Raw genomic sequence first — 12,384 nt, 5'->3', positions numbered from 1 at the left:
CTGACGAAGATGTAGAGCAACAGGAATTCTCTTTCATTGTTGGTAGGGGGATGCAAAATGGTACAACCACTGCGGAAGACAGTGTGGTTGTTTCTGAAAAACTAAACATACTTACTATATGATCCAGCAACCATGCTCCTTGGTATTTACCCAAAGGAGTTGAAAACTTATGTCCACACAAAAGTCTGCACACAGATGTTTACAGTGGCTTTAGTCATAATTGCCAGAACTTGGAAGCAATGGGGCAGCTGGGTGGCTCAGTCGATTGAGCATCCAACTCTTGATTTCGGCTCAGGTCACTATCTCATGGTCGTGAGGTTGAGCCCGCAGCAGGCTCTATGCTGGGCATGGAACCTGCTTGGGATTCTCTTCTTCTCTCTCTCTCTGTCCCTCCTCCGCTTGCACTTACTCTCTCTCTCTCTCTCTCTCTCTCTCTCCATCTCCCTCTCTCAAAATAAACAAACATTTAAAAAAGTTTCCAAAAAAGTTGGAAGCGACCAACACACACTTCAGTAGGTGATCAGGTAAAATAAACTGTGGTACATTCATACAATGGCATATTATTCAGTACTAAAAAGAAAACTATCAAGTCATGAAAAGACATGAAGAGACCTTAAATACCTACTGCTAAATGGAAGGAACCAATCTGAAAAGGCTACATACTGTATGACTCCAACTATATGACATTCTGGAACAGGCAAAACCATACAGAAATAGTAAAAAGATTAGTAGTTGCCAGAGGTTAAGGAAGAGGAAGGGATAAATACATGGAGCACAATGAATTTTTTTTTTTAATGTTTGTTTATTTTGAGAGAGAGACAGAGCATGAGCGAGGAAGGGGCAGAGAGAGAGAGAGGGAGACACAGAATCCGAAGCAGGCTCCAGGCTCTGAGCTGTCAGCACAGAGCCCAACATGGGGCTCAAACTCACGAACCATGAGATCATGACCTGAGCCAAAGTCAGATGCTCAACCGACTAAGCCACCCAGGTGCCCCGGAGCACAGTGAATTTTTAGGGCAGTGAAACTACACTATATGATACTGGAATGATGGAAACATGTCATTATACATTTGTCAAAACCCTTAGAATATACAATACCAAGAGTGAACCCTAATGTAATTTATGGACTTTGAGTGGTAAGGAAGTGTCAACAATGTAGGTTTATCGGTTGTAACAAATGTACCACTCTGGTGCAGATGTTGATAAGGAGAGGCTCCATTCTTGTGAATGGGCAGGGGGTATATGGCAGATCTCTGTACCTTCTGCTCAGTTTTGTTGTGAACCTAAAATTGCCCTAAAAAATAAAGTCTATTTTTAAAAATTGAGTGACAGGAATGATAAGGTAATAAGCTTTCTACGGAATGAGTGAGTGGGCTTATATGGGTGTAGAAGTGGTGAAAGTAGTTGGCTATGGATGCCTCTTCCCCTTTTTACTTCCCTCTCCCATTGAACACATTTTGAAAGGGTTTGTTGTGTCTGCTCCCCCACGCCCCCGATTTGTGGAACTGCACCACCCTGGATTTGGCCTTTCTTTTTTTCTCTTGCCACCTTCTTCATAAAAGGGAGTATAGTTAGAATAGTAGGCACTTAATGCTTGGCATGAACATCCTTCACAACTTTAAGGTCATGTGTATCTTTCATGCTCATGCTATCAAAAATCTTAACCTCTCTCTTTGTATCCTACTTCTTACATTTGTAAAATGGGTGAGATGGTAACACCTGCTTCATACACTTGTTGTAAAGATTAAATGTTAATACTCATAGAGCTCATAGAATAGGTCTGGCATGTGGTAAACACTCAAATTGTAGAGCTGTTAGCATTATTGCTATTGTTATTAACCCATGTGTTTATGCTCTTCCTAACTGTTCATCCCACCAGTCAAATACATTTGCTTTACGTATGCATATTCCTTTTTGGTGTATATTCCTTTATCCTTCCTTCTTAGTCTCCTCTATAATCCAAGAGCTTTCTGCAATTTCAAACTATTTTATGAAAAGAAAATTTATACATGCAGAGATGACTGATTTAATTTCTTTGGTCTTTCTGAGAGTAAAATTCCAAGAGTAAACTTACTTTTTTTCCTTTATGTTACAGGTGGCATGCAAGATTACAATTATGTATGGGCCAACTGTTTTGAGATCACATTAGAACTGTCTTGTTGCAAGTACCCCCCTGCTTCACAGCTTCGACAAGAATGGGAGAACAATCGTGAGTCTTTGATCACATTGATTGAAAAGGTAAAAGTAGCTGACTGGAAGGGTGGGGTACAGAAATAATGGATGATATAAGGGAGAAATTCAATTGCATATAAGTAGCAATCTTTAACCATTCATGTCCTCCAGAGGGCTTTCTCTGATTGTCCTAGAACACTTTTATAAACTGAAATAATCAGGTTTGTACTGTCAGGTTCTTACAATGTCATGTGATCATATGAGCTAGAGAGGCTTTACCGCTGTATGAACCATGGACGCAAGTTTAATTTAAACATCAGGCAGGATAATATACTATTGGATATACCAGCAATTATTACTTAATGAGAAATTATTGCTTGTCGAGAAAATTAGAAGTCTGGTTTAGAGGAAAGGGAATTTCAAAAGTCTATTACTAGTCTAGATGTCAGACACATATGACTTAAGTTTAAGGATTTAATATTTTTGTCTATATTTTATTTTAACTTGGAGGCATTGAAAAATATTTCAGGGTAATAGTAGTAACATACTTTTTTAGGAATTCTAGCATCAGAGGCACCTGGGTTACTCAGTCAGTTAAGCATCCAACTCTTGGTTTTGGTTTAGGTCATGATCTCATGGTTTGTGGGATTAGCCTCTGTTCTGACAACACAGAGACTGCTTCGGATTTTCTCTCTCCCTCTCTCTTTTTGCCCCTCCCTCACTCATGTACGCTCTCTCTTTCTCTCAAAATAAAATAAATAAACTTAAAAAAAAAAAAAAGAAATTCTAGCATCAATGCAGAGGGGTTATGCTCTCTTGCCTTCTGAATTATCTTTGAGCAGTCTACTTTGATTCTTGTTTTTTTAGGTCCACATTGGAGTTAAAGGATTTGTTAAAGATTCAGTAACGGGATCTGGCTTAGAGAACGCAACCATCTCAGTGGCTGGTATTAATCATAATATCACAACAGGCAGATTTGGTGATTTCCACAGATTACTTGTTCCTGGAACTTACAACATTACAGCAGTTTTAACTGGGTAAGAATTTAAACTAGACTCTAGGGGTGCCTGGGTGTCTCAGTTGGTTGAGCGTCTGACTTTGGCTCAGGTCATGATCTCACAGTCCGTGAGTTCGAGCCCTGTGTCAGGCTCTGTGCTGACAGCTCAGAGCCTGGAGCCTGCTTCGGATTCTGTGTCTCCCTCTTTCTCTGCCCCTCCTCTGCTCATGCTGTGTCTCAAAAATAAACAAAAACATTAAGAAAAAATTTTAAACTAGATTCTAAAAATATCAAGCCTCTGTTTATAGCTAAGACAGAAATATAGTCTAGGAAATGTTGTTTGCTCTATCTGGCCTTTGTTTTTCCTTGTATAATGAGAATATAGTATTGTGGAGGCTTTTGTCACATAGTCTAACAGTACAACTGGATATGAAGTATGGTTGTAAAATTGTGAGGAAGGACCAGTTTAAAAGGTTGATTCAAAAGATGGTCAGCTGTGTAAAACGTTGCCTCAACACTAATGAATAACAGAGTAGAACAAACTCAGAGCTCTGAAAAAGACATTTTAAAGAGCTGTCTTATCATTTGCTTTCTAATATATGAAATGAGTGGTTTCTGACCTCCCCTGAGCACCTTTCTGCAAGCTTGGCTTGCTAAGGATTTAACTGAAAACCTTTCATTTAATTCTGAATTTCCCTATTTAGAAAGGTAGTTGGAAAGTCAGTTTGACAAGGCACAGCAAGGAATGGGATGCAGTGGGTGAATGACCTCTGTGTTTCATATTCTTTTCTCCTTGGCATGCAATTTTTGGTAAGCATTCTAATGTGTGGTACTGAGAAGAAGGTAAGAGAAATAGTTCTTTAAAGATGTCATCAGGGATTCTCTGAGATCGTATCCTAAAAGTCTTGAATTTACCCATTTATCTGTATTTCGTTCGAATTTTGATAGATCACTAAGTGTAAAAGTCTGAAAGGGCTATTGTGCTTTTATAATGTAAAAGCATCGTGTGTTTGAATTTAACTGCAAGCCACCCACTTTTTCAAAAAAATTTTTTTGCAGGTATATGCCACTGACTATTAATAACATAATAGTGAAAGAAGGACCAGCCACAAAGGTGAATTTTTCCCTTCGGCCAACTGTGGCTTCAATAATCCCTGACACAACTGAGATGGTAGTAACCGCTAGCACAGTTGCTCTGCTTAATAATCTTCCTGGAACCCAATCCTTACACCAGCCAATTCAGCCAAAGGACTTTCATCACCACCATTTCCCTGATATGGAAATCTTCCTGAGAAGGTTTGCCAATGAATATCCTAACATCACCCGGCTTTATTCTTTGGGAAAATCAGTAGAGTCAAGAGAACTTTATGTAATGGAGATATCTGATAACCCAGGTGTCCATGAACCAGGTAATTTGTGTGGTCTTATACATAATCTCAGTAGTGCCTTTCAGAACTATGTACCATATTTCTATGTTTCATCTAGAAATGTCACCTTTAGAATGTATAAGTGGAATAAAGAAAATGTAACCAATCTTTGGCGAGAAAAGAAGAAAATCCATGTATTTAATAAAATGTATAGATTAGACTTTTTCTGCTAATAGTACTTTTAAAATTTTTTAAATTTTGTTTAAATCCAAGTTAGTTAACATATAGTGTAATAATGGTTTCAGGAGTAGAATTTAGTGATTCATCACTTACATACAACACCCATGTTCATTCCAACAAGTGCCCTCCATAATGCCCTCACTCATTTAGCCCATCCCCCTACCCAACACCCCTCCAACAACCCTCAGTTTCTTCTCTGTATTTAGGAGTCTTTTATGGTTTGCCTCCCTCTCTGTTTTTATCTTCTTTTTGCTTCCCTTCCCCTATGTTCATTTCTTCTCTTTCTTAATTTCCACATATGAGTGAAATCATATACTATTTAACTTTCTCTGACTGGCTTATTTCACTTAGCATAATACACTGCAGTTCCATCCACGTTGTCACAAATGGCAAGATTTCATTCTTTTTGATTGCAGAGTAACATTCCATTGTGTGTGTGTGTGTGTGTGTGTGTGTGTGTGTGTGTATACATACCACATCTTCTTTATCCATTTGTCAGTCAATGGGCATTTGGGCTCTTTACATAATTTGGCTCTTGTTGATAGTACTGCTAAAAACATTGGGGTGTATGTGCCCCTTCGAATCAGCATTTGTGCATCTTTTGTGTAAATTGTATCTTTTGGATAAATTCCTAGTAGTGCAATTGCTAGGTCATATGGTAGTTGTATTTTTAATTTTTTGAGGAACCTCCACACTGTTTTCCAGAGTGGCTGCACCAGTTTGCATTCCCACCAGCAGGGCAAAAGTGTTCCCCTTTCTCCACATCCTTGCCAACATCTGTTATTGCCTGAATTGTTAATTTTAGCCATTCTGACAGGTGTGAGGTGGTATCTCATTGTGGTTTTGATTTGTATTTCCCTGATGATGAGTTGAGCATCTTTTCATGTGTCTGTTAGGCATCTGGATGTCTTCTTTGGAAAAGTGTCTATTCATGTCTTTTCCTAATAGTATTTTTATTTCCGTATTATATGGGTGTGTGTGTGTCTGTGTGTGTGTGTGTGTGTGTGTGTGTGTCTGTTTGTGTATGCTTTGAGCCTGCTTAGACATATATGTTAGTAAGGAAGCTGCTTTATAACATACTTTTAACTGCTTCTTTTGCCAAAATATATCTTTTAAAAAATTTTTAGTTCAGGGTCTTTGTATGTGTTGGGGAAAAAATAGAGTCCATGATAAATAAAAAGGTAAAAAAGGTAAAAAGACTTTTCCATGTAATCGTTTTGTTTTCAGGTGAACCGGAATTTAAGTACATTGGAAATATGCATGGAAATGAAGTGGTTGGACGAGAACTGCTGTTGAACCTCATTGAATACCTTTGTAAGAACTTTGGAACAGACCCTGAAGTGACGGATCTAGTTCTCAGCACTCGAATTCACCTTATGCCATCCATGAATCCTGATGGGTATGAAAAGGCCCAGGAAGGTAAAGAAGAGGCGTCTATTAATGCTGACCTTTTCGATCATCGTATGTTATGATCATTTGGGAGTAGAAGAGAATTTGAATTGGTTGTTTCCTCAGAATTTCTTCTTATTTTGTTCTTATAATATATAATTGTTGCAGCTTTTGTATTCTTAAAAGATAGGCTAGTTCAGTCAACAATTATGGTATCAAGTCTATACATATATATATATATATACATAAATATGTATAAATATATATAATTTAAAATGTATTTATTTTTGGGAGAGCGCAAGCAGGGAAGGGGCAGAGAGAGGGGGACAGAGGATCCTAAGTGGGTTCTGTGCTGATAAGTTGACAGCAGTGAGCCAGATGTGGGCTCGAACTCATGAACCACAAGATCATGACCTGAGCTGAAGTTGGACGCTAAACCGACTGAGCCACCCAGGTGCCCCTATCAAGTTTATATTTAATGGAGTTTTCCACTTTGGTAATGGCTCTTATTTACTAAAAAATAATGTATGTTTTTTTCACTCACTTTCAGATTTTTCTCATCATAATGATAATAATAGGGTTCCACTCCTTTTTAAAGGGACATAAACTTAAGTTCAACCCTTTTTTCTCCATCTGGTTAAACTTCCAACTATGTTCTTGATTAGCTTTTCATGATATGTTAGTGTAAGCATACCACAATTTTCTTACTTCCATTTGGTCTGTTTCTTTACAATGTTTTAGTGACCTATGTACCGGTAAAATAGAACTTCCTTCTGATCAGTCGTGTCCACTCAACTTTGTGATCATGTCATTGTATATGGATTATTGACAGTTGAGTAGTACTAACAATATAATTTATATAGTTGGATTTTTTTTCCTCTCAAAGTATGAACAGAGGGCAGAAATGAAAAGATAATGGTTTTACTTCTCTGTTCAAAAGATCTGGAAGAGATAACACCTTATTAATGTACAATACAAAAAAGATGTGTCTTTTAATCATAGTGTGCTTATTCGGAGTGAAGCCTGATATTTCACATTTACCTTTGAGTTAAGATTAGCTGAAGTAGTATGTGTTGGATTAAAATGTAAGTGAAACATGGCTTAAATTTGAGCACTTTATCATACAGGAGATTCCGTGAGTGTAATTGGCAGAAACAACAGCAACAACTTTGACCTGAACCGAAATTTCCCAGACCAGTTCTTTCAGATCACAGATCCTACCCAACCAGAAACTATTGCTGTAATGAGCTGGATGAAGTCCTATCCATTTGTACTGTCAGCAAACCTGCATGGAGGTAATAGCAACTTGATATTCCAGTAATTAATTCTTGTTGAGAGCATTTGAAAATCCTGGTGGAATTTTATCTGTTTATAGTCTTAGGCTGTCTCAAAACTGGTATCCTGTTACTGCTTTTGCAGCAGACAGTAATAAAGATCTTTTCTCATTGCTTTTTAAGCTAGTTTTCTGGCTGTTTTCTCCCTTCCCCTCCCACATACTCCTTCCCTATTTTCTTCTCCCTCCTACCCTCCTCCCTATCTCTCTCTCCCCTTGTCCTTCTCACCCTCCTCTCTTCCCTGCCTCTCTCCCTGCCCTTGCTTAGTTCTTCAAGTGTTTTGTATTTATCCCTCACATGTGTTTTATATTTGTCTCTCTCACTGGGAATTTAGTAGCATACTCTGTGTGATTCAGAAAAATTAAACACTAACAAATTGGAAATCTTTAGTCCTTTTTTCCCTAAAATTTAATAAACCCTTTTATGTAGGTTTATAAGACATTCTTTTATTTTTTCCTTGCTATGTATTTAACTACAGCACATTGGCCTTATTCTCATGTAGTGTTTGGGCTTACACACCTTCATATAATTCAGCAAGAATTGATTAGATGAATAGAATGAGAGGTCAAGATTAAAAATCATCACAATGTCCAACTAGGGCTTGTAAGTAAGAATGAAAGTGTCAATGCCAAAGTGAACAGAAAACATATGTCTACATGTAAACTTGTACATGAATATTCATAGTAGCATTATTCATTTTAACCCAAAAGTATAAACAACTCAGATATCCATGGACTGATGATTGGATAGGTAAAATGTAGTATACCCATACAATTGAATATTATTTGACCATGAAAAGCAAGGAAGTCCTGGTGCATTTTATAACTTAAATGAACCTTGAAAATATGCTAAGTGATAAAAGCCAGTCACTAGAAACCATATGGTATATGACTACATTTTATGAAATGTTCAGAACAGGTAAATCCATAGAGATAGGTCATAGATTAATGGTTGCCTCAGGCTATAGTGGATAGTGGTGGGAGGAAATGGGAGTGACTGCTAATGGGTACAGGGGTTTTTCTGGCATGATGAAATTATCTGTAATTAGAAAGTAATGATGGTTGTACAACCCTGTGAATATAGTAAACAACATTGAATTATATACTTTAAGTGGATGGATTGTATGTTACGTGAATCACAGTTGACCTCCGAACAACATGAGGGGAACAGGCCCCCTGCGCAGTTGAAAATTCACGTTTTAACTTTTGACTCCCCTAAAACTTAAATAGCAGCCTACTGTTGGCCAGAAACCTTACCGATAACAATAATAGTTGGTTAACACATATTTTGTATGTTGTATGTATTATATACCGTATTCTTACAATAAAGTAAGCTTGAGAAAAGAAAATGTTATGTTATTAGGAAAATAGTAAAGAAGAGAAATACATTTGTAGTACTGTACTGTATTTATCAATAAAAATCCCCATGTAAATGGATTTGTGTAATTCGAACCTCTGTTGTTCACAGGTCAACTGTTCATCTCAATAAAGCTGTTAAAAAAAAAAAAAAATGAAGGTATTAGCACCAGGGGTAATGGGGAAGTAATTTAGTGTCAATATATGTTAGAATATCCAATGAAGTATTACAGTTGAAATTTGATGGCATATAGATTAACCTGCCATTTTATTTTATTTTTTATTCTATTTATTTTTTAACCTGACATTTTAGAATGACAGTACACAGTTATGATATTTGTATTTAAGAAGTAAATTGAAATTCTCAAAAAACTGCTTTGAAAGCTTCCCAGTAATAGGAAAAAATATCTTTACAATTGGTAATCATGAACAATTCTCAAATACCCAAATAGGAATTATGAAGTTATAGCCTGGTTGGCAAATAAATTTTTAATATATTTCATACCATATTTGACACAAAATATTTTTTATTTGAGTTTCAAAGAATATTCTCAATATATGTCACATATCATGTTGGCTAAATCTGAAAACTTAATACTAGTTACATTCCAGTGAAAATAATTTACAGATTTCAACATGTGGTATCAAGATCTTGTCATTGGCGTGGGGGGAAATACATCTTCAATCATGTGGACATGTTTCTTTCCATTACATATCTTGCTATAAACTTCCCTCTTAGAACCATTTTTGCTGCATCCTGAAGGTTTGAACTGTTGTGTTTTCATTTTAGTTTGTTTCCATGTGCTTTTTAATTTCTTATTTTATCTCTTGGTTGACCCATTCATTATGTAGTAGCATGTTATTTAACCTCCGTGTATTTGCAGTCTTTCTAGATTTTTTTCTTGCAGCTGATTTCTAGTTTCATAACACTGTGGTCAGAAAAGGTGCATAGTATGACTTCAGTCTTTTAAAATTTGTTGAGGCTTATTTTATGGCCTAATATGTGACCTGTTCTGGGGAATAGTTCATGCGGACTTGAAAAGAATGTGTATTCTGCTGTTTTAGGATGAATATATCTTTTAAATCCATCTGGTCCAGTGTGTTATTCAAAGCCATTGTTTCCTTGATGATTTTCTATTTAGATGATCTGTCCATTGATGTAGGTGGGGTATTAAAGTCCCCTACTATTATTGTATTATTACCGATTAGTTCCTTTATGTTTGTTATTAACCTTTTTGTGTACTTGGGTGCTTCCAAGTTGGGTGCATAAGTATTTACAGTTGTGATACATTCTTGTTAGAGTGTCCCCTTTATTATTATATAGTATCATTTGTCTCTTGTTATAGTCTTTGTTTTAAAGTCTATTTTGTGTGATATAAGTATTGCTACTCCATATTTCCTTTGACATCCATCACATGTTAGATGTTTCTCTATTCCCTCAATTTCAATCTGCAGCTATCTTTAGGTCTAAAATGAGTCTCTTGTAGGCAGCATGTAGATGGATCTTGTTTTTAATCCATTCTGTCACTCTGTGTCTTCTGATTGGACCGTTTAGTCCATTTACATTCAAATTATTGATAGCTATGTATTTATTGCCATTTTATTACTTGTTTTATGATTGTTTCTGACGATTTTCTCTGATCCTTTCTTGTCTTTCTCTCTTCCATGGTTTCCATATATCTTTAGTGATATATTTGGATTTCTTTCTCTTTATTCTTTACATATTTATTAGTGCTTTCTGATTTGTGATTATCATTAGGTTTGTATATAACATCTTCTACATATAACAGTCTATATTAAGTTGATGGTTTGTTTAAGTTTGAACCCATTCTTTACTCCTCTCCTCCCTATGTTTTAGGTTTATAGTGTCATATTTTACATCCTTTTATTTTATAAGTTCCTTGACTGATTTTTTACAGGAATATTCATTTTTACTGCTTTTATGTTTCCTACCTTTATACTGTCACTTTTAGTCTTTCCTTTTAACTCAAAGAGTCCTCTTTAATGTTTTTTGTAGGGCTGCTTTACTGGTCATGAGCTCCTTTAGTTTTTGTTTGTCTGAGAAATTCTATTTCTTCTTTTATTCTGAATAATAGCCTTGCTGAATAGAATATTCTTGGCTACAGGTTTTTCCCATTTAACACTTTGACTATATCATGCCATTCGTTTCTGGCTTGGAAAGTTTCTGCTAAAAAATCTGCTGATAGCCTTATGAGGTTTCCTTTGTATGCAACTGTCTTCTTTTGTCTTGCTGCTTTTAATATTTTTCTTTATCAGTGTAATTTTCCATTTTAATTGCAATATATCTTGGTGTGGATCTGCTTTTGTTAATTTTGTTGGGGGTTCTCTGCCTCCTGGATCTGGATATCTGTTTCCTTCCCCAGATCAGGGAAGTTTTCAGCTATCAATTCTTCAAATAAATTCTCTGTCTGCTTTCCTCATTCTTCTTCTTCTGGTACTCCTATAATACAAATGTTATTACATTTGATGGAGTCACTGAGTTCCCTAAATCTATTCTTATTTTGCATAATTCTTTTTTCTCTCTTTTTTTCAGCTTGATTCTTTCCATTACTCTGTCTTCAAAGTCCTTAATTCATTCCTATGCTTCTTCTGTCCTGTTTATTCCATCAAGTATGCTTCTCATATCATTTATTAAGCCCTTTGTCTCTATGTTATTCCATATCTATCCTTATGATCATTGCTTTCAATTCTCTCAGGTATGTTACTTATATCTGTTTCACTTAGTTCCTCAGCCAACCTTGTCCTATTCTTTCATTTGGGACAAATTTCTGTCTTCTCATTTTGTCTAAGTCTCTGGGCTGTTTCTCCATGTTAGGGAAGTTAGCTACATCTCCTGTTCTTGAGGGTAATGGCCTCATGAAGAGGTCCTGTAGTGCCCTGCCATGTAGTGTAGTGTCTCCTGTTACGCAGGGCTTGGCACTTCCAGGAGTGTCTTCAGTGTGTGCTGTGTGTGCTCTGCTGTTTTGTCCTGTCTGCTTTATCCTTCAGGCCAGTTGTCTGCAGAAACTATCTTTGCCAGTTGTGGCCAGTGTTTTGTACTTGCCTTGAATGTGGTGAGTTTTAACTAGGTGTGCTCTGGTTTGCCTGTGAAGTGAGACCTGTTGCTGCCACCACCAGAGCAAAGACCCCACAAAACTCAAGGTTTGAGAGCTGTCATATGGGCAGGGGCTTGAGCTGGTCATCTGGGGGTGGGGGCCCACCATACTGGGACTCAAGCAAGTAAGACTGGGAAGGATGGTTCTTCCAGAACACGGGGGTGGGGTGAGGAGAGGAGGTGAAGGGTGGGGGTTGGAAGGCAGGGAGTAGAGAGTGGGGCTTGGTGTAAGCAAGTTAGGTAGCATGTGTTAGTGCTGCACTGGTTCCTGAAGATGATTCTGTGTTTATGCTGAAGGACAGGGGAGGGAGATGGGTCTGGCCAGTTTCTTTGTTCCTGGAGAAGTTGAGAGACTTCATGGAGACATGAATGCTGCTTCTCTGGGACACACTCCAAGATGAACAAATAACCTCCC

The 12,384-nt window shown here is 37.0% G+C and overlaps 1 protein-coding gene across 2 annotated transcripts in view; it reads left to right on the top strand.

Moving 5' to 3' along the window:
• CPD (carboxypeptidase D) overlaps nucleotides 1-12,384 on the top strand; it is an 80,155-nt gene that overhangs the window by 28,487 nt on the left and 39,284 nt on the right. For both annotated transcript variants that reach the window (XR_003964823.1, XM_030296621.1), the window contains exons 3-7: nucleotides 2,096-2,238; nucleotides 3,040-3,209; nucleotides 4,229-4,578; nucleotides 6,004-6,195; nucleotides 7,293-7,460. Coding sequence is in view for 1 of the 2 variants with exons in the window: in XM_030296621.1 (XP_030152481.1) it covers nucleotides 2,096-2,238; nucleotides 3,040-3,209; nucleotides 4,229-4,578; nucleotides 6,004-6,195; nucleotides 7,293-7,460 (1,023 nt within the window). In the remaining variant the exon portion in view is untranslated. The remainder of the gene's footprint in view (nucleotides 1-2,095; nucleotides 2,239-3,039; nucleotides 3,210-4,228; nucleotides 4,579-6,003; nucleotides 6,196-7,292; nucleotides 7,461-12,384) is intronic.

The sequence above is a fragment of the Lynx canadensis genome, chromosome E1 (assembly GCF_007474595.2).
Source record: "Lynx canadensis isolate LIC74 chromosome E1, mLynCan4.pri.v2, whole genome shotgun sequence".
Taxonomy (NCBI): Eukaryota; Metazoa; Chordata; class Mammalia; order Carnivora; family Felidae; genus Lynx; species Lynx canadensis.
Note: the sequence above shows the minus strand (reverse complement) of the source record. Positions and strands in the feature narration are given on the sequence as shown.